Source organism: Diadema antillarum, unplaced genomic scaffold (assembly GCF_040938485.1).
Source record: "Diadema antillarum isolate AM-2024a unplaced genomic scaffold, OU_Dant_1.0 scf00000018, whole genome shotgun sequence".
Lineage (NCBI taxonomy): Eukaryota > Metazoa > Echinodermata > Echinoidea > Diadematoida > Diadematidae > Diadema > Diadema antillarum.
In genome coordinates, this window is record NW_027270907.1 from 460,896 (window position 1) to 486,873 (window position 25,978).

The 25,978-nt window shown below is 38.8% G+C and overlaps 1 protein-coding gene across 1 annotated transcript in view; it reads right to left on the bottom strand.

Annotated features, from left to right (window-relative positions):
* Nucleotides 1-9,720: 9,720 nt before the first annotated feature.
* Nucleotides 9,721-25,978, bottom strand: part of LOC139727548 (TBC domain-containing protein kinase-like protein) — a 40,318-nt gene continuing 24,060 nt past the window's right edge. Inside the window, exons 20-21 of the mRNA XM_071638532.1 lie at nt 11,343-11,502; nt 9,721-9,938 (exon numbers count right to left, since the gene is read on the bottom strand). Coding sequence (XP_071494633.1) covers nt 9,828-9,938; nt 11,343-11,502 — 271 coding nt within the window. The 3' untranslated portion in view covers nt 9,721-9,827. The remainder of the gene's footprint in view (nt 9,939-11,342; nt 11,503-25,978) is intronic.

Here is a 25,978-nt window from a genome sequence, read left to right on the forward strand (position 1 = left end):
CTAGGGCTTGGAAGGACAAACGAGAAGGAGGAGGAGGAGGAAACTGAAATGGGAGTGCTGCTTGTCGAGGATGTGACTCGAAGGAGCTTCCGGGCCGGCGCATTTGCCGAGATGGAAGGAGGAGTAGGTGTGGCGGCATGGCCCGACGGTGTGTTTGCCGTCGAATGTGTTCTGCTCTGACGCTCGCCATCTCATGCCAGTGTCCGTACGGTGGGGTAGTGCCACAAATTTAGCAGACGTGATTGGTAGAAGTGTGTATGTGTGTGTGTGTGTGTGTGGACGGAATAAAAAGAGCTTTGCTTTGCTTCTTTTTTTTGTTAAGGAAAGGAAAGTAAGAACTTGCGTTTGAAAAGGTACCTTTGAATCAGGTGAAATTTGAAATGGATGGTGGTGGTGGTGGTTGTTAACAGGTATGGGAAAGTGGCAAAAGTTGGTTGGGTTGTGAGAGGCTTGTAGGCTTAGGACATTTGATGTGGGAAAAATTTATATGATACGAGCAAAATGGTATTTTTCAAATACTAGAAAAAGCAAGAGCGTAATATGTCAAGATATGCGATGTTTAGCCAAAATAGCTTGATGTTCTTAATCTTTTTATTCAGCAGTTATGAAATTGATATTGCTTTTAAAATGAATTCAAAATTATGGAAATGAAATTCGTCACAAATTTGTTACATGTGCATTTGGGGTATGGAAATGAACTGAAAAAAAAATGACTTTTTTTTTCTTTGTATTTTCAAAACCGATAACTTATAGCATACAAGGCATATCAGGTGAATACTATAATTTTATTTAAAGGGAAAGTTCTCTCGGCAACACAATTTCACAGATTGTTGTCATCTCAGGAATTTATGTGGTTTTTTTTTTCATCGCAAAAGCAGCCATCACACATGAAATGACGTTACCGCACAAGACTATGAAGATTAGTTGAAGTCGTCTAATGCCCAGACCATCCAGACAGAATATGCTCAAATTGTGAGCTTCTTTCGTGATCGATTTGTAGGTGCACGGAACTGCGAGTGGAAAGCGCTCTTTGTTTTTTTGTAGGTTGTGATCATCTGTAGCGTGACTGCCATTTTTGTTGGAAATCGAGGCTGTGTGAAAGTTTGGATTGATTCCTCTAGTGGATCTGGTGCACACGTACACATGGCGAGGGCCATTGTTTAACCCTGTTGGACGTCAAGACTGCAATGTTAGGATGGAAAAATGCTTCTCTTCTCTAATTCTTTCCAGATAACGTGTTGAAATGTTCATTGCAATTTCTTTGTTTGTGACTATTATTTTTTTTTAATTCAATCATTGAAAAGTTTATCATGGGAAGGGTTTGAGTCTGATTTTTTTTCAGTAAACCACAGGACATTAAAAATAAAAGAGAAAATATTTCCCTCTCATGCCCCAATAAGCTATAGGCCAAGCACCCGATACTCATGTCTGAACAGGTACATGTAGGTGGCCATGCTTTTCACTGTCCCAACAGTAAGATGTAGTTGCCCAGGCAAGCGGGGAAAAGGAGTGTGTAGTACCAGGTACTCTTTTTATCAGGCCCCTCATGATAAGGTACACAATACAGAGCAGACAAAATCACATCATTATACTAAACAAAGCGAAGAAAAAAATAAACCAAACCACCAAAATCATTTGAGTGGCACTCACACAAAATACTAGCGATATTAATCCTTTACATTTTGATAGACCACGTCCAAGAGTAAAGAACGCAATAAAAATTTGCTAGTCTTCCGTCTAGGTATCCATGAGTGGATTCAGATCTCATAAGGCCCAGGGAACTGTGATCCACAGATCTCCTTTGTCAGGTTAGGTCATGCATGATTGTGTGAATGATCCATAGATGAAATTGAATTGACAAATCAAATTTAGGTCCATTTCTGTTTTTATAGTGTGGTAGGGGAAAAATTACAAATATTGGCAAGGTATTCCCATGAAATATTATTGGGAATATTAGTTTCTATTTTTCATTTATTTATTTATTCATTTATTAATATTATTATTATCATTTTTTTTTTTTTTGTTGATAAGCTTGATGTACTGTCTATTTGATGAAAGCCAGAATTTGCCTCATAAGATGTCGGAACATTGTGATATCGTATTGCCATTGTAAGTTCAATGTTGTAAGGTTGCTACGTGCATGAAATGTCTTACCAGTGTGTCTTCTTTCTTAAAAATGAGCAAGCAGCAGCAGTCACATCTGGCATTCTTCAGGAGTTGTACCTCTGGCGAGGTTTTACATTAATTGTAGTAAGAGCAGAAACTATTTGACTTAATATTCACTGAAAATGCCAGTTTCTGGAGTAATTGACTTATGCTTGCTGAAAGGGGGGGGGGGGGGGGGGAGGGCTTGCAGTAAACATCATTTTGTCTTCATTCTGTGCTGAAATTGCTAAACCCAGAAGTAAGTAATAACAATTTTAGTAGATACTCAATTTACCAGATAATGATTGGATCTTAAATGAATGCATTGGCAGGAAGCATAGACCGTACTGGAAAGTTAGATTTGGAGTCACAGTATTCACACAAGTCAGATAATGTATGGTTCCAGCACTGTGAGGATTGTCAGATTGTGTTTGTTTTTAAGTCGTTGACATGTGTTTTCTCACAAGCTACAATGTGTGCATATGTCGTTGCTGCTTTGTTTCAGTGGTCTTGTGAAACAAAAAAAAAAGATTGTATGTGTAACTGGGAAAATCCTTAAACAGTAAGAATAGTGGCTGTGGCTTTGAATATTATTTGGTGTTTATATTGTTTGTGGTTGTTGTTATTTTATTTATCTATTCATTTTCAGTTTGTTTATGCATTATTATTGTTATTATTATTATTATTTTTTTTTTTTTGGGGGGGGGGATTTTTTGACATGTACTGAAGCATCCGAGTAAGACAGTAGCTTGATTTTGTGTGGTATTGGCTCGGGTTGCTGCAACATGGAGAAGAAATGTAAATCATGTTCTCCAGCCAAAGTGACACGTTTCTGTTTTGAGTTTGAATTCATATCACCAATTTCCACTGGTGGAGCAGTTCAGTGCTTCCAAGCAAGCAAACACAATGAGAAGGGAGTAAGGCCCTACTGAGAGATCACTGAAAGACCACTGAATTTTTCATGAAAGACTGCCTAAAGACTGTTTGGGACTACTTCAAAAAAAAATTTGGAGACCACAGAAACCGTGAAATTCACTGAAAGATCATAAAGTAATAATGAAAGATGTCAGAGATCACTGAAAGTTCACTGACAGATCATCGAGGGATCTGTCAATTTTTGTGGTCTTTTAGTGGTCTTTCAGAGGTCTTGCCCTGTGTGGAATGGGGGTGCAAGGGACTTGATCTGGGTTCCCCAAGACTGAGAGTCTATAGTCTTATCCACCAAGCCCCAGCAGGGTTACCTTATGTGGCCAGAGTTGCCCTAACACCATCTACATGTATAAGGTGGTGTATTGTTTGGATGCAACAACCCTATCCTCTGACCCGTGGTATATCTTGACATCTCAGGTATGTTTGGATGTACCTGATGTAGATGTATTTACAAAGCATCTTAATTCTACTTCTGAATATCTCATGCCCCATCTTCCACAATTTTTTTTTTTTTTTTTTTTTTGGGGGGGGGGGGGGGGAGGGAGTTCAATATTTGTTTATATGTTGCTATTGACAAATTGAGTGACAACCAGTAGGTGAATTGCTCACAAAATGATGTGACATACATAAGTGATAATGATGATGATGATGATGATGATGGTTGTAGTAGTATTTTCTCTACACGGTCTAAAGGGGAGGGAGAGTAGGAATTTTTTTCAAGGTGCACAGTGCTTTTCCCCCTCCATTTTGCAGACAGCATTCCCTTATGCCCAGGTCATGCTGTTAATCGGCCCTAACCATCCGCAGCTAGCTTTGCAGAAATACGCGCACAAGCTCGGCTCATCTATTTGAAAATTGCAAGGTCACTACTAGGTACTCCCATATCCTCATTTTGTGTCTCAGGAAAGTGATGTCGATTGTAAGAAACTTACAGTTTGTATGAAATGATGATGATAATGACAATGAAAATGATGATGACAACATTGATGATTATTATGGTAATAATGACATTGATTACACTCACTATTATAATGTTAATTGAATACAAAACTAAACTCCATATGGAGAAATACCACGTACATGAACGGGTAGTATGCTAGTGTTCATCACTATACCTATCTTACCCACCATGTGAGCTAATTTGTCCCACGACGAAACAAAATCGAGTATATGCTATTCCTCTTCCTGATATGTGGATGTGACATCTGGTGTTTTATTTTCGACACTTGTTCATTTACTGCCCAGTAAGAGGTAAATTGTTGTGCTGTTGAGTGAGAAAGAGCGAGAGACAGAGAGAGAGAGAGAGATGGAGAGAGAGAGAGAGAGGGAGAGCTTGCGTCTATCGAGACTATTTAATCGTTCTTTTTTGACAGCTGATAAACCAGTTACTTCAGTATTGACTTGCTTAGCTCGTATGCAATGCAAAAAGAAGGAAAATGTCTGTCGTATATGTAAAGAACAGTAGTTTAACAGTTCAAACAATTGCTGTGCAATGACGTGATAAAAGTGACAGTGTCAACTGTCTGCCATGCTTCCTGTAAAAGTGGGAAGACAGGGGGATGACTTTTGTTTTTTGATCGAAATGACAATCTCTTGTTGATACAGAACACTCTCCAATTCTGTCTACTACCGTACATTTAAAAAAAAAACTGACATATGTAAATTTCTGTGACCATCAGGCAAAGTTATGTTCTCAGTAGACTTGATAATTCGTGCCAAAGTTGTGTTGATTGTCGCTTTCAGTTCTATCGGTGTGATGATTTTATTACCGCGACGTTTTTTGTCGACAGTGTGTCCTACATTCTTTTGTTGAATCACTGCCATGTATTATGCTCTGTATTTTTCAAGGTACTGGTTTTTGTTTGTTTGTTTGTTTTTTTTGTCATTGTATGATTTGTTTGACTGTATGTTGTGTTGATGAACTGGTCTGTGTGATGAAATACCTGCACGTTGGACATACAATACATATTATATGCTATGGTATGTCTGGTTTGTAGTACTGCATTTCTTTCTTTTTTTTAATGCAAGCACATGTTAAGTTTTGAAATGTTTGTCTTTTCCCCCTATCATAGCAATTCCCCACTTTGCTCTTATACAAGCTTGTATGTATCACCATAAATCCCAAAGTACACAATATTTCTGACGATATTCATTTCGATACCTCTCTTTTTGACGAGTATTAGTCCATTTGACTTCCTTCAAATTTTATCACAGGTACACTGTCAAGAGTTGCTGGTTACTTATTAGGGGATTGTGGGAGTCGAAAACCTGTGTGATGTTTGCACTTTGTGCTGTCGTCCATTGCACTCGATTCCTCTGTGCTGCTGTTGCACAGGTACCCACTCCGCTGACACACTGTTGTGAACAGGCACGCAAGTCACTCTTCTTTATGTCAGTGAGTTTGGATCTTGTTGACTTGATGACTGATGCAATGCTGGCCATTTTTGAGAGAGACTCGGAGACTACTCTCTATTTTTGTGAATTTTAAGAGACAAAGGGGTCATTTTTTTGTCTCTCCCATCATTGGATAATGCATACAATGGCCCTTCAACATATATCCATTGAGAGGGGAATATACTAATGGCTGAAGCAAGGTACTGTATGCACAAACTGAAACACCCATCTCTTTTTTTGTGTTTATGCTGACACGCAGAAGTAACTCACTGTGTTGACTGTCACACTGAATCTATTTCTCACGCTTCTCAAATATTTGTCAGGAAGGCTAGGTCATGGCTTCAGTCATTGACATTGTGCAAATTGGCCTGTGGAGTGTATGCGATGACCTGTGGCCAGCAGTGATGTAACAGTTTATTCTACTTCAAATAGTTGCGATGTATTATGTTCATAGTCGGTACAAGTGGTGCTAAATATTTACTTTTCTTTTTTTTGTCGCTGCTGGAAAAAAAAAAAAAGAAGTCCACTTCTCATGTTCTTGCGGAGGATGCAAGAGTTTTTATCTTCACACTGTGCATTTTTAATGAATGACCCTGCAGATACGCCGCTGCATAGGTAGAGCTCTTTCTATGTATACTTCATTCAATTCTCTTTAACATTCAGAAAGCAATGCGAGACTTGCTGTCGAGGTGATGCGAGGGTACAGGTGATTGTACCAGACGTGGGATGTTTTCAATTTGTCAACTGGTTCAGTGTGTGCAAGTGGCTGCATTAAAGTCAAGTGTCTGCGCTCTCCCGTGTAGCGGGACGCAGACATTCATAGTATTCATGTAAGTAGCAGAGAGCGCTTTTTTTTATCTGGTGTTGTAACGAGAAATGCGCGGGAGAGCTCGTGTATCGACGATGTATACAGCTATACGCCAAGCGGCTTTTGAGAAGTCTTAGGATAAGAGACTGCTTTCAGCCATTTATATACAGAAGGAAAACTAAAAAAACAGAAGAGAAATATTTACTAATTTATGGTGTAAGTTGGTGGAAGACAGGGGGCTATTTCTGTAAAACGATATATATATCATCCTCACATTTTTTGCAAATGATTTGTTACCAAAGTTCCATAGAAATGGTGTATATATCTATGATTGTCCAACATGTAACATGTATTATGAACATTGTATATGTCCAGGTGATATATGTGTCATGACACACAGAAATACATGTTACTCACTCGACTTCAGGTTTCTCGCGTCTTATTCTCTCTCCGTGTTGCAGTATAAGTTGTCCATACATTGTATGTCTGTTAAATTCAATGAGCATGTATATATATATATATATAGAGGTACATGTATGTATGTATGCGTGCATGTATGTACAGTCAACTTTGTGTAAGTTGATCTTGAAGGAACCGGGGAAAATGCTTTGCCTTAGGTGATGTCCGATTTCTGTGTGTAGAGGAACAGCACATGTGAATTAAGGCTGTGAATATGAATTGGAACTTTTTATTTTCGTCAACTTCATTAGCCGATAATTTGGCATACGCGTCATTGACTTACGCAAAGTTGATCGTATTGTATGTATTGTACCAACTTTCTGGTGTATACAGGCATAAAGCTGTCAGCCAGTGAGATTTTTTCATATACTTCATACGCCGAATACTTCGCGAGGTTTTTATTTTCACGAATTTTGCGAGTCGGGAGCTATTTGTGAATTTAAAAACACGCAAAAATATTAACTCTGATCCCAACCTGAATGTGGCGTGTATGCTAGCACTTCTCCATTCGTTACTGTACTCTACAATTGCGAATTTAACCACTCACGAAATTGTCGTGAAGTCCCGATTCGCAAAAACTTCGACTTGCTAAATAAATGATGTACATATACAGTAGTCGACCCATCACATCCTCAAACAAGAACAATCCAATGAATAATATTAATTTGCACATGTTTAATATATACGAGTAATCATTCTTTTGTACAGAATTTTTTTTTTTTTCTACACAACTGTACACAGCACATTGTATACAGCTCACAGTTGCCCAGTATAATACGCTATGCACCACAAAGTACCAACAGTGATGATAAATAACAGGTGCTGCAATGCGGGTCCGGCAACGGTTAGGTCCTATTTTGACATTGACATACCTGAAAGCACCTACAAGATAATTTGCCATTGGTCTTGTGGCAGTAATACATGGACACCAGTAAAATGCAATTTAAGACTGTGCAATACTTGTATTATGTCACTAAGAGTTGCTTCCTAAGTACAACCAATGCACAGACACAGGGGTGGGTCACTAAATTCTTTTCCTAACATTGCACGATTGCGAGACAATATCTTTATTGGAAGATATTGTACATGGTGATGCTAGGTGTATGCAACCCTGTATCTTGGTCACATGTCATGGATACTTGTGTGCTAATCTTGTGCCGCTGACCAGCAGTGAAAAAAAAAAAATAATTGTGATCAACAGGAGAGAACACAAATCCATACAACTTGTGGAAGAGGCTTTTGTCAAACCATGGCCCCATTACAGAATACTCTATGTTAGATATTTGATGAAATCTCATTCATACCAATCAGAAAGTTAATCTCTTTGTTTGGATATGAAACATGATTTTCCATGCTACGGTGCCAAATTGCCAACGTAATTGACTGCTATATTGTTTTACCTTTATGACTATCCAATCAAAGTTAAATAGTATTGATATATCAAAATTGTTTATTGATAGGCGATCTAGTCCCAATATATTGCAATATTTCATGTGAACCAAACGACAATATCATATGCCTAAGAGCTGGTGTATGCTTAAATGTACAGATTCATAAAAACACCCAAACAGAAAAACTGCAGCATGATGTTCAAATAAGGAAAAAAACAAAAACAAATGAAAGCCTTCATGGCATACTAGTTATGTACTCCCAAGCAGAAGTAATTTACAGTAAAAAAAAAAGAAAGACATGTAAGCCCCTCCCAAAATTTAAGTCAACTAGAAATGTCGCTATGGCGACTGGTATGCCTCCACCATAATACATGGTTCTACGAATAGGTCTATAGCACAATGTCTTGACAATATGTGATGACAGTTTCACATGACTGGCAAAATATTAAAATGACAGGTTTGTTACAAATGTGCTGAATGTTCACTTTCCTTGAACTAGGTTTAATTGGATGAATGACTAAGTTGTCAGAGTGCAGGTGTTTGGGAATTTGAGGATTTTTACTTTTTCTGACCCTTTTATAAGTTTATGCATTGAGTAATTCACAAAGTATGGAGAAAAAGCGTAGTTTCAGTATTAAATGGTAAAATATTAGTATTTAAACCTGGCCTTTGACCCTTGACCTTTGACCTTTAAGTTCCAAAGAGAGTCACGTTAGGTAGAACATGCATACATGTAAGTATGTAATAAGTTTCATGACGATACCTTGAGTTATTTTCGAGATATGGAAGAAGTGAAATTTAGCACTTGCACTTGACCTTCGACCTTTTGGCAAGAAACTTCTCACAGAATAACTATTGGGTCATACATGTATATTTCAAGTTTCAAGAAAAATCCTGCAGGCATTGCATAAATATGAGGTAAGTAGTCACATTTTGAGGAGTTGACCTTGACCTTTGACCCCCTGACCCGTGACCCCCAAATTCCCTAAATAATCACTGCCAGTCAGCACATGCATATATACATACTAAGTTCCACGAAGATACCTTGAACCATTTGCGAGATATGGAGAAACACATACAATTTCAACATTTTGACTTGACCTTTGACCTCATGACCCGAAACTCTCTCTGGAGAATCTTTATTCGGTAGTACATATATACACCAAGTTTCGAGAAAATACCTTCAAGCATTGCATGCATATGGGGGAAATAGTGAAATTTTGAGCATTTGACTTTGACCTTTTGACTTTTGACCTTGAGCATGTGCACCTAAAAGTTGATAGGCACAACTTTGCCCACTCATACATATACATGCCAAGTTTCATTAGGATATCTCAAACGGTTTTTTAGTTATGCTGTCCACAAAACTGATTATGGACGGAAGGACGGACGGAAGGACGGACAGACGGACGACCCGAAAACAGAATGCCTCCGGCACCACTTCGTGGCGGAGGCATAAAAAAGTTTCCCAGAAATGTGACATGTTTTTGGATAAACTTCACTCTTAAATGTACATTTCTTTCGCCCCCACAACCTGAACAATCATGCTGAAATCTCCTCCAGTGAGATTCTTCTGGCTTGGCAACAAAGTAGGTGGCGCTGCATCGTTGTCTTTCACTTGCAACTCTGAACGCAAAAAGAGACGGATGGCTCAGAATGGGATGGGCTGTCACTGGACACAAGGTCAAAGGTCACAGAGGTCAGAGGTCGGGTGAGGAGATGGTGAGTATTCCCGTTGGCCGCAGGCAATCAATCCCACCGTGCATGACACAGACCTTCATGAAGCCCAGGCGTATGAGTTCTGTCGCAAACTGAATAAGGACAAGGATGAACATTATTTTATTGTATGTAAAGCTTGAGCTTGTAAAGAAAACGACTGTGTGCTGTCCATACAAGCAGTTGTCTCTGTAGAAGCATACATCCCTTTATCACTACCATGCGCTTCGAATGATGCTTCAGGAAAAAAACTAGAGCAAAAGTTTGATCCTCATTTCAGTGAAGCCAATGGGGTTACAAATTTAGGAACGAAGTGGTCCACTATTTGATTTCTGAAAACTGCTAAATCCTCCCCAAAATCTGGCTTTACATACTAATCTGCTAATATTTGGTATGCTTCTATGTCAATCACATATTGTACACTGCAGTATGTTACTGGATATTGCACTATGATGATATGGATACGAAAGAAAAAAAAAGTTTAACGGAAGAAGTTAGATTAACCCTATTCTATAGCTGGGGGGGGGGGGTCAAATTGACCCCCCCTCGACATTTCGCGCAATGATTCCGCAGCGCACAGAAATTTTGCCACGTTGTTTCATGACTTTTTTCATTGAAGTCTCCCGCATATCATGAGACAAAATTTGCAACGCCCAGGTACACCGTTCTGAAGTTACGTAATGTTTTGCATATGCAAGTCAACCCGAAAACGGCTCCAATTCTTGATATTGTGTGCAAATCCAATGCAAATTGTGTTTTTTGGTTAAACTTTTAACCATTGAAATTAATCAATTCTAATGTAGATAAGCTTGAAAAAGTGCCTGCAACAAATTTTGGCAAAAAAACAATAGAAAACAAAAGGTCGAAAAAACAAGGAAAGACATAAGAAAATTAATTAACAAAACAATAAAAAACAAAAGAAACTGATTTTGATTGTGCAATTTCCAAGAAAATTGTTCAATATGTCTTGAGGAACTCTGACACAAAAATTAAGCAATCCTTTAGTCTTTTTAATGGAGTTATAGGTGAAAATATGATTTCATGCCTAAATTTGCATAATTAATTTACTAAAAATAGAAAATCTAAATTTTTCTATTGTATGACCACGTAATCTTGTAGTTGACATCCCGCTCTATGTTCAGGCAAAATTTTGCGGCGATCACGCCATCGAGATCTGAAGGGGGGGGGGGGGGTCAAATTGACCCCCCATAGAAACTTGGTCTCAAATACCCCAGTTAGAATAGGGTTAACGCAAGGAAGGAAAAGTGAAGTATCTTTGGAATGCCAGACTGCAGGAAATACCTTCAACCTGGAGTGCAGGTTGTATTTTAGTCGAACTTGATCACGTTCTCTGACAAAGCTGATGAAATAAATGTCATTTCTAAGTACTGTACTTAATTTGCAATTGTGTACACAATACAACTCTTAAAGTTGTTTTTGACCTTTGACCATGGCGATTAAGAATGATCCTTGCATTGAAGTTGTGAAAAGCTACTTACATTGGGTGCATTCTTGCCCCTGTGTCCCACCACCGTTATGACCCTGTTGCGGTGGTTGTAGAGCTTGGTGACAGCAGGGCAGGGATTCAAATCCCCCTCGGGAGAGAATGCTGTGTTGAAAGGAATGTTGATGCTACCTGGGATCATACCTCTGGAAAAGCTGTGAGATTTTAATTTTGAGGTTAAGGAAATGCCTTCAACTAGAAATTTCGTGCTCGGCGGGTCGCGCAGCCGAGCACATGTATCCCCCGAACCCACAGCATCAAGAAGCATACCCTATTGGATTTACCTTTTCATGTATAAAGACGGAACAAGCGAGCGCCATCACCAAAAACCATAGGCATCTTTGTCTTATCATAATACACCTTCATGCCAAATTTGAAGATGATCGAAGAAGAACTGCAGCCAGTAGAGCGCTCACAAGCAGACCCTATTGGATTTACCTTTTCATGTACAAAGACGGAACAAGCGAGGGCGCCATCACCAAAAACCATAGGCATCTTTGTCTTATCATAATACACCTTCATGCCAAGTTTGAAGATGATCGAAGAACTGCAGCCAGTAGAGCGCTCACAAACAGACCCTATTGAATTTACCTTTTCATGTATAAAGATGGAACAAGCGAGGGCGCCATCACCAAAAACAATAGTCCTCTTCATCTTACCATAATACACCTTCATGTCAAAATTTGAAAATGATCGAAGAAGAACTGCAGCCAGTAGAGCGCTCACAAGCAGACCCTATTGGATTTACCTTTTCATGTATAAAGACGGAACAAGCGAGGGCGCCATCACCAAAAACAATATGCGTCTTCGTCTAACCATAATACACCTTCATGCCAAGTATGAAGATGATCGAAGAAGAACTGCAGCCAGTAGAGCGCTCACAAGCAGACGCTATTGGATTTACCTTTTCATGTATAAAGACGGAACAAGCAAGGGCGCCATCACCAAAAACAATAAGCGTCTTTGTCTTACCATAATACACCTTCATGTCAAAATTTGAAAATGATCGAAGAAGAACTGCAGCCAGTAGAGCGCTCACAAGCAGACCCTATTGGATTTACCTTTTCATGTATAAAGACGGAACAAGCGAGGGCGCCATCACCAAAAACAATATGCGTCTTCGTCTAACCATAATACACCTTCATGCCAAGTATGAAGATGATCGAAGAAGAACTGCAGCCAGTAGAGCGCTCACAAGCAGACGCTATTGGATTTACCTTTTCATGTATAAAGACGGAACAAGCGAGGGCGCCATCACCAAAAACAATAAGCGTCTTTGTCTTACCATAATACACCTTCATGTCAAAATTTGAAAATGATCGAAGAAGAACTGCAGCCAGTAGAGCGCTCACAAGCAGACCCTATTGGATTTACCTTTTCATGTATAAAGACGGAACAAGCGAGGGCGCCATCACCAAAAACAATATGCGTCTTCGTCTAACCATAATACACCTTCATGCCAAGTATGAAGATGAGCGAAGAAGAACTGCAGCCAGTAGAGCGCTCACAAGCAGACGCTATTGGATTTACCTTTTCATGTATAAAGACGGAACAAGCGAGGGCGCCATCACCAAAAACAATAGGCGTCTTTGTCTAACCATAATACACCTTCATGCCAAGTATGAAGATGATCGAAGAAGAACTGAAGCCAGTAGAGCGCTCACAAGCAGACGCTACTGGATTTACCTTTTCATGTATAAAGACGGAACAAGCGAGGGCACCATCACCAAAAACAAAAGGCGTCTTTGTCTAACCATAATACACCTTCATGCCAAGTTTGAAGATGATCGAAGAAGAACTGCAGCCAGTAGAGCGCTCACAAGCAGACCCTATTGGATTTACCTTTTCATGTATAAAGACGGAACCAGCGAGGGCGCCATCACCAAAAACAATAGGCGTCTTTGTGTAACCATAATACACCTTCATGCCAACTTTGAAGATGATCGGAAAAGAAATGCAGCTGGTAGAGCACTCACAAGGAAATCTCTGCGGCGGCAGCGGCAGCGGCGGACGCGGCGCGACGAGGCCAAATCCATAGTATCCTCCGAACTCTGTTCGGGGGATACAATAAGCTATGATTGTGGAGTTCTCCCTCTGAAAATGTGCACTTGTGTCCATTCAACCATTGGGAAAGCTGTTGACCAAAATCATTCATGCACCTACAAGTATGCATGATACATACTTACATAAAATGTACACGTATATTGGAACATGCATTACCATTTACGTACGTATTTATGTGCATTCCTAAATGCATTCATTCATTCATTCCTTCATTAACATCATTCATTCATTCATTCATTCATTCATTCATTCATTCATTCATTCATTCTTTCTTTCTTTCTTTCTTTCATTTACTTATACATTAATTCATTCAGGTTCTTATGTTTTTGAGTTACTTTCAACTAGTAAAAGAGCAATCACCAAAGGAGAGAAAAAGAAAGGTGCCTTAACATTATCTTTAAAGATAAAATGGAGTTCCTGTTAAGGTGCATTTCACCGAGTGAAACCATGATTCAAAGTATCAGGATATAACTGCTAGTCAGTATGATGCTTAGGGAGCATTATAACTCATGTTTGATTACTAGAACGTCAATTTAGATGAGAACTGCAGTAGTGACTCTCGCAAAATAACGGCTCGTTTAAAACGGAAGGATTTGGTCTCGAGCGCATGATTCACAACGCCCCCTTGCGGTCCCGAGAAGAAAGTCGGTTTTCGGATACTACTGATACTATAGACCGATTCAATTTCGATGGCCTATTCACCTACCGCCGCTAGCGGCGCTATAACGGCCGCCATAACTGGGGGCCAACTGGGGGGCTTCCAGCGAGCTAGCTACCCAGCGAGTTGCACTGGCAGCTAGCAGCCTATAGCGTACCCATCGCGCAAAGTTAGCCGGGCGCGGCCGCTGCGCCGCGGCCGGCGACCGCCGCGCTAAAATTGTGATTGTTTACTCACTGTGGAAAAGTCATTCAGTGGCATTTAATGCCTCTCTTATGGACAAATTGAGTAATTCAGACATATCGATCTAGATTGAAAGCTTCAAAGGAAAGATCAGAAAAAAAAACACATATCGTGCAGTTGTTGGGTGCACAAATAACAGGAAACCGGAAATGGAAGCTGCACGTCAGTGTGTGAAATTCAGACACCACTGACGCATGATGAATATAAACACTCAAGTGAAATACAGCGGTATAAAAAATGCACGAATTTTCGAAAGAAACTTTGGCCTATACCTACTTGATTCTCTATTTAATTAGGCTATCACTGCATATTCGTCAAATAAAGTTGTTCATTTTAGAGGACAAGTTCAGATCAAAGATTTTGATAATTCACTGATTTTTTTTTAAATGCTTGGTGCAATACTTACCAAAGTTAGATTATAGAATACACTTCCTGACTATATATGACAAACATTTTAAAGCCTACACTACAACTAAATGAATGTTTCAAGATGTGTTTAATTCTTATATATTTGTTTTTACTTCTTCACTAAAGTGTTCAGCATTGAATTGACCATATTCAATTTAGCCTGGAACTCTGAATTTGAATTAATTTTTGATAAAGTGATACTTACAAATATTAAACTGCAATGAATGGTGGCAAACATCCGTTTCATAATCATATTAAGAAAGTTCGATTTGAAAAATCACTTTTGTAGATTATAATCTTAGGCGTTAGCGCGATGTTAAATGCAAAGTTACTTAGACCTAAACAGTAGAAGTTTTGGTTGTTGACATCAGGCGAAGTAAATTAACTTCTTAAGTTTATACGGCTTAGAAACGTTTATAGATTTGCCTTCCGTTTGGTTTACTTAGTTAGGCTTGCCGGAAGTTAGTGACAACCGAAAATGATATAATAGGATGTAGCTAGGGTTCTAGAAGTCAGTATAGGTCTAGACGGGTCTATAGGCCTATCTAGTCTGTTTCCTAGAATTCTAGACAAGATCTTAAAAACGTTAGACAGATTCTACCCCCCTGGCCCAAGAAGAGGCAAAAGCCTAAACAGGTTTAAGTTAACTGATATTAGTTGCTATTTATAGCATCATATCTAGCTCAAGATTCTGATTCATTATTTGTATTTAATTATATCAGTTAACTTCTCAGCAGTTAATAGGCTTACTAGCAAGACGTCTGCCTGCGCCTAGCCATGGTTCTCCCCAAGTGTTTTTATCTTCTTACACAAATGTGAATAGATCTAGGCCTATACATGGGGCTTACACGCGAGTACCAAAGTCATCGATTAGAGTCTACAAACACTCACGAATCGTACCGATATTTACCTTGAAATTCAAATTTTGGCTACAGCCGTATAATTATGCCATCTACCCATTCGCTCATAGTCGGTATAAGTTGTTTGATTTATTTATTTTTTTTTAAATTAGCTAGCGAAAAAAAAAAAGTAGACTCTAGTTGTCACAAAGCCAGATGCGTCGATTGCTGCCAGCGCCAGAGATAGCTAGCTGGCCGGCTGGCGCCGGGTGGTAAAAGCACTGCCTGCCGCTGACACCCTTGCCACGCACGCACGGCGCTTGCCGACCCGGCCTGGTTGGCCCCCAGTTATGGCGTCGCCTTAAGAGGGCGCACTTCCATGAACAGTCGCTTGAATCGGTCTATACTACTTACAGAAGTCTTGAGAGAGCTCTGTGATATACTACTGAAGTGTACTGTACACAAGCGCGACCGCATCCCAGAGGCTACGATCCGCGATCCGTTTATAGCAGAGCAAGCTGTCGACAACTGCGTACATTGTGTGTATAGCCACTGTGTGCGTTTTATGTCCGACGTCCAGTAGTGTACGATCGAACGATACCCCTGTGCGGTGTATGTTGTGTGTACGTATCATGGGGGCATGGATGGGCCAACCGTATACTGTGCACGTGGGTGGCCATGAGCATGCTATCTAGTACCCATATTGTACACATGCCCCACGCGCTTTCCCCACTCTTTGCCTTCCACCAGGGAGGTGAGACCTCCCTGCATCCACCAAAAAGTCGATACTCTTTGCTAGTCATGCTTCCACCAAAGAGTGGATTCAGTCCACTGAACAATGTAGTCCGTGGCGATATCGTACTGGCTTCCGTTCGCTATGACAATGCCAATCACTGTACTAGTGGATGGTACATGCGTGGCCATGGCAAGCGAGCTGGCTTCGTTCGTTCGCCCCGTTGCAAGCTACTAACGTATTACACGTATTATGTACTTGGGTACTGTTAGTATTCATACGACCAGCTGCGAGCTGCGTGCTAGTGGACTGTTCTGCAGATCTATATAGAGGCGGTCCGAAATGCATGTTCAATTGCCATGTTTTCATGCTATAATAAACAATAAGATTCTCTCGCCATATTATGTGTTGACAAGAACAGATAAAATAACTGAAACAAACAATCAAAGGTAGCCCTCCCATTTTTCTTGTTTTTGTTATTCTGTCGATAAATGAGCTTCCAAGTAAAAAAAAAAAAAAGAGTAAACAATAGTGGGCCTGTACGTTTTGTGAAGGACATGTTTGTTGTTCGTCGGGTGATTTGTTGACAGGCCATGGACCTAATATAGGCCTACTAGTACAAGGACATTCATCGTACACATTTTTGCACACGCATAATACCTTCCCTACAGGATATACCTGTCCTCTACGAATACCGATCCCTTTTTTTTTCCTTCTTTTTTTTTGTGCTCTGGAATATGCTACGGAAAAGTGAAATATTGAGATCACAAGTGACAATCATTCTTCCATCATTTCTTTTAAAAACTGCCTGCTTTTCCCTAGCGAAAGTGTTTGCTTTGAGGTATGATTTCCTAACATACACCTCAAGACTGCACATTCACTTCATTTGATTTTTCTGCGTTATTTTCTTCTGCGCATATAGTTTTAGATTTATCGAATCTCCATCTTGTTCTTCTCCCGGCTTGCTTGCGGTGACAATCATGGGATCAAAGCAGTACCCTAAAGCATGCTAAAACTGTCTTTGAGACGCTTTTGAGATGTAGGCCTACAGGTGGCCGTGCATGATTGACACAAAATTTCTCATGATCTCAGGTATTGCTGCTCCTCATCATCTGTATCTATTCAAAGACATTTCTGTCTGAAAAAGGCACATCTGCAAAACAAGACTGAAATGAGGGAAACGATCCTTTTGTTAGTGACGATACATGATCACACAATCAAGTAAAGAAAAAATGCCAAGTAAACCTAAGAAAGAACAACAGCTCTCATGTATTTATTACTGATGATCATCTACACAGCCAAAGTTGCCATGCAGTCGGTAGATGTTGACGCTTCCGCACGTACCACATGCTGTTCATTTCTAATCTTAAAGGGACTGTACAGTACTGGTTGAGGTAGGGATTCATGTTTTGAACATTCCTAAGTGAGATAATGAAAAGACTCTTATGAAATATGAAAGAGCATGTAATTTTAAGAAGGATTCAACGTTTATTTGATGAAAATTGGTTTTCAAATGGCTGAGATATCCAAAAAAGTGCTAATAATAAAAGGCGACATGCCCCAACTTTATTAGGATATCTTTGTTTTACCTTATTTTTGGATATCTCAGCCATTTCAAAACCGATTTTCATCGAATAAACTTTTGATACCCCTTAGAACTGCATGCTCTTTGACATCTCATAGAGTAGTTTCTGAATATCTCGCAAAACGTTAAAAGCTAAATCCTCACCTCGACCAGAACTGTACACACCCTTTAATTTTTTTATTTAATTTTTTAGTTGCATAGGCCTGATTGTCAGAGAAAGACATAATCCGAAATCGAAAGGATTTTTGTTTTGCCTTTTTTCTGTTTTTTTTTTTTTTTTACTGATTGTTTGTAATTTTCAAATTAGTGGGGCCTGTTGAGATACGTTTTGCGATTGTAGGACATGTTTGTTGTTGGTCAGGTGATTTGTCGAGAGAACTGACAACCAAATTTGCTAATCCTGTTTGTGTTATTGTCGTTTTAGGGTTTTCTTGTTGTTTTTTTTTTTGGATTTGTTTGTCCAGCATGGTAGGGCCTACCTGTGTTCTGTGCGTAGTTACTGCGGCCGGCGTGTAATGGCGACAGGGTCTTGTTCAATTTGCCATGGTTTTTACACTATATCATTTATGATGAAAGAAAAGCAATTCTCTCGCCGTAAGTGCTGACAAGCCAAATCAAAAAATCAATAACAATCTTTGCATCGTTTTTGCCAACTCTGTCCATAGCCTAAATGAGCAGTCCAATAAAAAAAATGCACTAAATATCGTCAACTAAACCTACAGAAGTAAAAACAGCTTGATGATCTACACACGGTCAACGTTGCCATAGTTGACGCTTCAGCCTGTATATGCTGAGCATTTCTTTCTTAATTTCATTCCTTTTCTTCTTTTTTTTCTCAGCGTACTTTTACTGATTGTTTTTCAAATTAGTTGGGCCTATATGCGTTTTATGGAAGACGTGTTTAATTGTGTTTTCGTTTTGTTTTGTTTTGTTTTGTCAGGCGATCTGTTGACAGAATAATATTGATGACCACTAATCCTGTTTTGATTACTATTAATATTATTTTGGGTTTTGTTGTTTGAAATCAAAAATTGTCTGCACTTTTTTTTTTCCTTTTTTTGGCCGATTATGTCGATAAATCAGCTGTCAAGTAAAAAAAGAAAACGATCGCCGACTAAACCTAACTAAAACATCAACAACAAACCAACAACAACAAAAACAAACCCAGCTCGGTTGTTACTGATGATCGTCTATACACTATACGTTGCCAGAGTTGGTGCAGTACATGACGCTTGGCACGAAGCATTAATTTTATTCAAATTCATGAAATTCTTCCGTCGAGATGTTTTCATTGCAGCTGATTGACAAATTGCCCTACATCGACGTATATCAGTTGCAACGTAGCATTTATGCTTGACATTTTTCCATTTGTCCATTTTTTCTTAGCGTAAATAGCATAGGTCTGAGTGTCAAAGAATTATATGGATTCCGAAAGGTTCGGGTTATTTATTTTATTGTTGTTGTTTTACAGATTTAGTAGGGCCTATATGCGTTTTGTGCAGAACGCGACAATGTTTTTTGTTTGAGCAGATGATTTGTCGACAGATTGTACAGAAATACTAATCCTGTTTAGATTATTATTGTTTTCGGGTTTTTGTTTTCGTTTTTGTTTGTTTTTGCTTCATTGCTCCATTCACGTGGTACCTGTGTACTGTGTGCAGTCAAAGAGTGTGTAATGGAACTGTGCTGCAAGATGGTATAGCGTTCTTCTAGAATAATGTTCAATTGCCATGTTTATATGCTTATCGAAGAAAAACACTTCTCTCGACATATGTGCTGTCAGGTCAAGATTTAAACAAAAAAATGAAAGAAATTATTTTTTAAAAAAGTCTTCACAGCCTTTTTTTTTTTTTTTGCTCATTCTGACAATGAATGGGCTGTCTAGTCAAAAAGAAAAAAAAAATCGCTAACTAACATAATATAGAAAATCCGATTGTTAATGACGATTATCTACATGGTCAACGTTGCCATCAGAGTAGGCATAGGCCTATCATGGATATTGACGCTTGGCATGTAGCATTTTATGCCGGACATTTTTTTCTTATTTCTTTTTTTCGTAGCGTAGTATGCGCAGGCCTGATTGACCAAGAAAGACGTATTCCGAAATGTTATGTTTTCTAGTTGTTTTACTGACTGTTTGTTTTTACAATTAGTAGGGCCTAATATGCGTTTTATGTATAACATGTTTGCTTGTTGTTTGGGCAGGTGATTTGATGGAATTGATTACCACAGTCATGTGCTGGTTCTGTTTGTATTATTTTTTGTTGTTGTTTTTGCTTAGCGGCCAATTTTGTGGAGAGAATTGGCAGAAAAAAAATTAATGTGAAGAGGACTGGTTTGTTTGCTTATCAGGTGATTCTGTGAGACAATTTTGTCAACAACAACAACAACAAAGCAAATCAAAGACCTCTTCCATCTGTGATTGTGCGACCGTCTTTTCCCTTTTTTCATGATGACAAATGTCATGACAAGAGCATAATCTTATGCAATCTCTTTCACATAACACAATCCCAATGGAGATCGAGGGGGCTTCGTGTTATAGTAAGCTATAATCAGTAGTGATCGAGGTGGCTTCGTGTTCGACCGGTATAACAAGCAACGGTGGACAGCTCTACACGTATGCCATCAGGTATGTATCACACGTATATATATATATATATATATATATATATATATATATATATATATATATAAGATATATATATTGCATCCTTTCTTTTTTATTTCTTTCTGGTGCCCCACTCGGGATTAATCGGCTGAATAGGAAAAAAAGGCTCCCCCATGCATTTTTTCCCCTTCAGTTTCTCGTGAAACCAATGCCCCCTCGTTACGGGGTTGTTTCCTTCCTAAAAACAAATATCAAAAAATAATATACCCGTGGTCACTGCAGAACCTTGATGATATACATTTTAAAAGAAAAGAGAACTAACTATACCCTATAGGGGGCATGGGGGCAGTTTTCTTTCGTTATAACGAAGTTTCGTTATAACCGAACAAATACAATATTACACGAAAACAAGGAAACCACGCATATAAATTATGATGTTCTGTTTGCTGAATACACTGGAAAGCTATGTAAAATGGAATGGGACCTTTTAAATTTCGTTTAAATATTACAATTAAAAGAGAGCATAAAGTTGTTTGTAATGTCCGAAGGTTCGTCGATCGGAAATTAAAATGATCAGGTTCGTCATTCCAAAGGTTTGTAATTTACTAACTGAGAAAGGATCACTATTCCGAAGGTTCGTTGTTGCGAAGGTTTTTTAATCCGAAAATGTAATAAAGTTTGTCATTCCGTGGAAGGTTTGTTAATAAAAAAAAAAAATGACACAGGTTACGTATTTCGAAGGTTCAGTTTTCTTATAAGACGATTATAAGGTTTGCAATTCCTAAGATTTGTTAGTGGACTTACCTTTTCTTTTCTGGATTAACGAAACGTTTTTTGTTTGTTTGTTTGTTTTGGGGTTTTTTTTGTTTTGTTGTTGTTTTAGGTTGTTGTTTTTTTAATGTTCCAATTAATGAATGTTTGGAATTCCTATCATTTTCGGACAAACGCACCGTCGTAATAAGAACCATATTTTTATTTTTTTTTCGGAATAACGAATCTTTGGAATAACGCCAAAATGTTCGTGAACAAACACTGTTTCATTTCCGAACTAACGGACATTTAGGTGTATCAGAATCTTTGTGTTTTGTAATAAGGAACCTTACTCAATTTCAGATTATTGTCAGATTGTTTAACAATAATGCAAGTTCTCCTCGAAAACTTGTGCGTGACACACGGATCGAAAACGCAGTATTGTGAAGCATTCGCCCACGCAGAGACGCTATAAAATGCTTGTTCCGCTACGTATTTTCGGAAGCGATCCGCATTTCGTTATAACAGAGCACATTTCTTTTGTTTTTCTTTGTCAGTGGCGCTCGGAAAAGACTTCGTTATAACGAAAATTTCGCTATAAACGTGTTCGTTATAAGCGAATCTTTTTAACACAGACTTTAATGGCGAACATTTTGGGAACAGAAGTTTTGCTTCGTTATTACCGTGTTCGTTGTAACGGGAGTGCAATGTATTGCAAATAAGCCATAAACATCACATCTCATTATTATTGTCATAAATTATCAGAGGATTGTAATTTCCTGTGCACATATCGTTATGTATGTTTTTTATATTGTTTTTAACAGATTGAACAACGCTCCGTAAAAACATGACATGCTGTCCCTATATAGCACCAGTAAATGAACGTCACTGGAAACACGTCCTGATGAACTTCAAGATGATGTCAAGTCAAGTCGCATCAATGATCATTGATGTACCGCAAAAAATATGAATAACACATTATCCCTTCCCACACATTGTCATAATAGGAAATTAATCATGGTGACGTTATTTTGTTTTTCTTTAATCCGGAACAACAGAGAAAACGTAAACTTTTCACCTTTGTCACGCTGAGTGAAATAGGTCAGCTTCTAATTATTTTCAGCATCCAGAAATGTACGGTATGACATTAATTTTGGTGAATGTATGTTACTAAAATTTGTAGATTCTTTGCAAAATGGTAACATCAAGGCGATGGAAATGTCCGACCACTATACCCTTTATACCATTGGCTAATGTTTCTTTTGTGTCCATGAGTATACGTATGTATCAAAGAGAGGTCAGTCTTTATGCTCCACTGACATTAATTCGCTCCGCGAGAATGTGCTCCACAACATCACCCCAACGACATCTGCTCCGTCGACAATGATTGCTCCGCCGACGACTGAACCACCAACACTTGCTCCGGTGATGTTTCCTTCGAAGACACCACAATGAATTGTCCCGCGCCCCGGCGACATTTTACTCCAAGGATACGGCAATAACATTGATCTACCATTAGTTCCAGTGGAAATGGCTGCATTTCATTTACCCAAATTCTGCTGGCATGTCCTCATGAACGAGATCCGAAGATATCTTATGACATCTGCTGAACTCAGCTCAATATTGAAATTGTTCTTATAACTCACAATCTCATGTTCGCATTATATCTTGCCACATTCAAAAAATATGCAGGAATTGTTTTGCACAAGACATATAGTTGTTTCTTGAAATACTTGAGGGGTGCTGCCGATTATTTATAGGCAATTATTAATTCGTTTAAATGTTTTATTGGTTATTTAGAAGGCCTAGCTAGTATACATATGCTACGATTGTTTTGGTTTATAGGTAATGTTTAGGCACTAATCTTCAACATATATCCGAAGAGTGTTCTTCGTAAAATAGCATTGCGTAAGCTTGTGATTCTAATTCATCGGAGTATCAAGCCTTTGTACTTCATTGTCGGATATCACCTTCGGAATAAACATTCTACATCCGGCACTGGTGGATGTTTCAGAAAATTATTGTCAGACGGGAGGGGAAATCTTAAAAGCAAAAATGAATGTCATTCTTAGTTTGATATGTTTCCCCTTGGGCAGTGGGAGATATTTGATTGTCTGTTAATAAATGATTCACCGTAAAGTCCCAAGGTAACAATGATACATTTCAACTATAATAACATGGTATTACAACCAAAGGTAAACGTATGGATTGCCCTGCTCGCAGCTCGGCATTCATGGTCGTGATGGTCTTCCGAGGAATCCAATTTGACATGAATAATAAAATTGATTGAAACTCCATTTAAAATGAAACTCTTATTATACGCACATAATCTACACATAACGAAATCATAATTATACAAAACAGTATTCGAATACCACCCACGAACAGCCCTCTTCATGTAACATAATCATTTACATTACGTCGGGATACCAGATCACATACATTTTCATAACATCCAGTGCAAAACATAATTATTAATTGCTTTCTTATATAGGAATTACACGATGGTGAGGGTGAGGATATCATCCAAGGTAACAGTATTGCATAGATGCCCCACGATAGGCGAACATGCGTTTATTCTGTTCTTGTTTATTTTGACGTTGTTCATTTCTTTTTCCTTTTCTTTATCGAGCAACGAGAGACAGACCTATACTTCCGAAGTAGGAGCCTTAGTATTGACGGAAGGGGGAATTGGCGGGAAACTAATCTCCCTTTTTGACATCGTTAATTTCTTTGCACGGTATCCATTACTTTGGGTGATAAGTACACGTCATGTATAAGGTTAGTCAATCCGGGTCCCCAAATTCCTGTTCCAGATCCATTTGTTGCTCCGAATATGAAGGCGTTAGTTATAATCCGAACATTTTTTATTCTGAAAACGAATTAGGTCCTATACGTGGTACGAAATTTATTTCGTTTCAGGATGAACGAACACCCGTGTTCGAATCAAGGAACCATAAAAATAACGAAAGTGTTTCTCTCTCAGAACAACGAACTTGCAGAGTGACGAACAGTAACATGATTTTCCCTTTTTATAATCAAGCACCTCTGAGTCACCGTCAGAAAAGAAAGAATAATGATAGAGAATCTTCCCCCTTTGGAGGGCAGTGGGATATATTTCAGGAAAGATATAAAGAAAATAGAAAAAATGACATTATTTTACGTCAATTGATTGAAAGAAATGTAGAATCAGGTAACGATTGCAATCCTGCCAGTGGTCTTCCCCGGAGTCTTCGACTTGAGCTCGCTTCGAAACATCCTTTTCATTCCCGCAGGCCCCAGACTGTTTATGACCTCAGCAGGAATGCGCCACCGCGCGGATTTGTGGTTTACCCCCCGCCCTCCCCCTCCCCCTTGAAGGTTGAAATTTCATGTTTTTCTCCATATCTCGCAAATGGTTCAAGGTATCTTCATGGAACTTAGTATATATATGAACCGATGGGCAGTGATTATCTAGGGAAGTTGGGGATCATGGGTCAAAGGTCAGGGGTCAAAGTTCAAGGTCAACTCCTCAAAATATCACTACTTTTCTTATATTTATGCAATGCCTGGAGGATTTTTTTAACTTGATGTATGCATGTATAACCCAATATATATTCTGCGGGAAGTTTCGTGCCAAAAGGTCAAAGGTCAAGTGAAAGTGCTATATTGCACTTCTTCCTCCATATCTCAAAAGTAACTCAAGGTATTATCATGAAACTTACATATTTATGCATGTTCTACCTAACAGTGATTCTCTTTGGAACTGTGAGGTCAAAGGTCAAAGGCCAGGTTTAGATAATAATATTTTACCATTTGATACTGAATTTATATTTTTTCTCATAACCTTGAAAATTACTCAATGCATAAACTTATAAAAGGGTCAAAAGTCCAGTAAAAATCATCAGTTCCCCCAAATACCTGCACTCTGACGTTTTAATCATTCATCCAATTGATAGTTCTAGGAAAGTGAACATTCAGCACATTTGTGGCAAACCTGTCATTTTAATATCTTGCCAATTGTGTGAAACTGTCATCACACATGGTCAAGACATTGTACTATAGACCTGCATTATTGCGGAGGCATACACCTGTCGCCGTAGCGACATTTTTTATTTTTATTTTTTTTTCATTTTTTTTTTATGAAGATGTTCGCACGCAGTGTCTTTTCCCCGTACCACTGCGCGTTCTGTTTCAATTCGTTTGGGTTGTAGGTTTTTTTTTCCTTGAATTTTCACTATGCCCTATAAACACGTGGAACACGCACCAGCCATACACCACAGGTAGCTCACCGCAATTTTTGCAGCCAAATACTCGACTTTGTCAACACGAAACCCCCTAAAACAATAAAGAGATGATGGAGTACCTTGTATCGATGCATAAACGAAATACCATTGATGGAGAATAAAATATTCTTTAAAAAAAAATGAAATAGAGTTCAGCCAACATATGAGTTTGTCGTCCCACAAGTTTTACACGTGTTTTTCACAAATTTGATAACACTTATATAGTTAGAACATGCATGTCGCCAATTCTCGAGGATGTCGCACACAATGTTGCAGGCTTCTGTTGTGTCGCACAATATTATTACAGCGACATGCTCATACCCGTGGCTACACTGGCGTCGTAAATAGGTAGTTCATAACTACAATCAAACTGAAGCTTACTAAAGTACTAGTATACCACCCACAAGATCTTGCGATATTCCTCTGAAACTCACAGAACTTGGATTTACTTATGTTACCTCAACCTCGGTATGCGCAG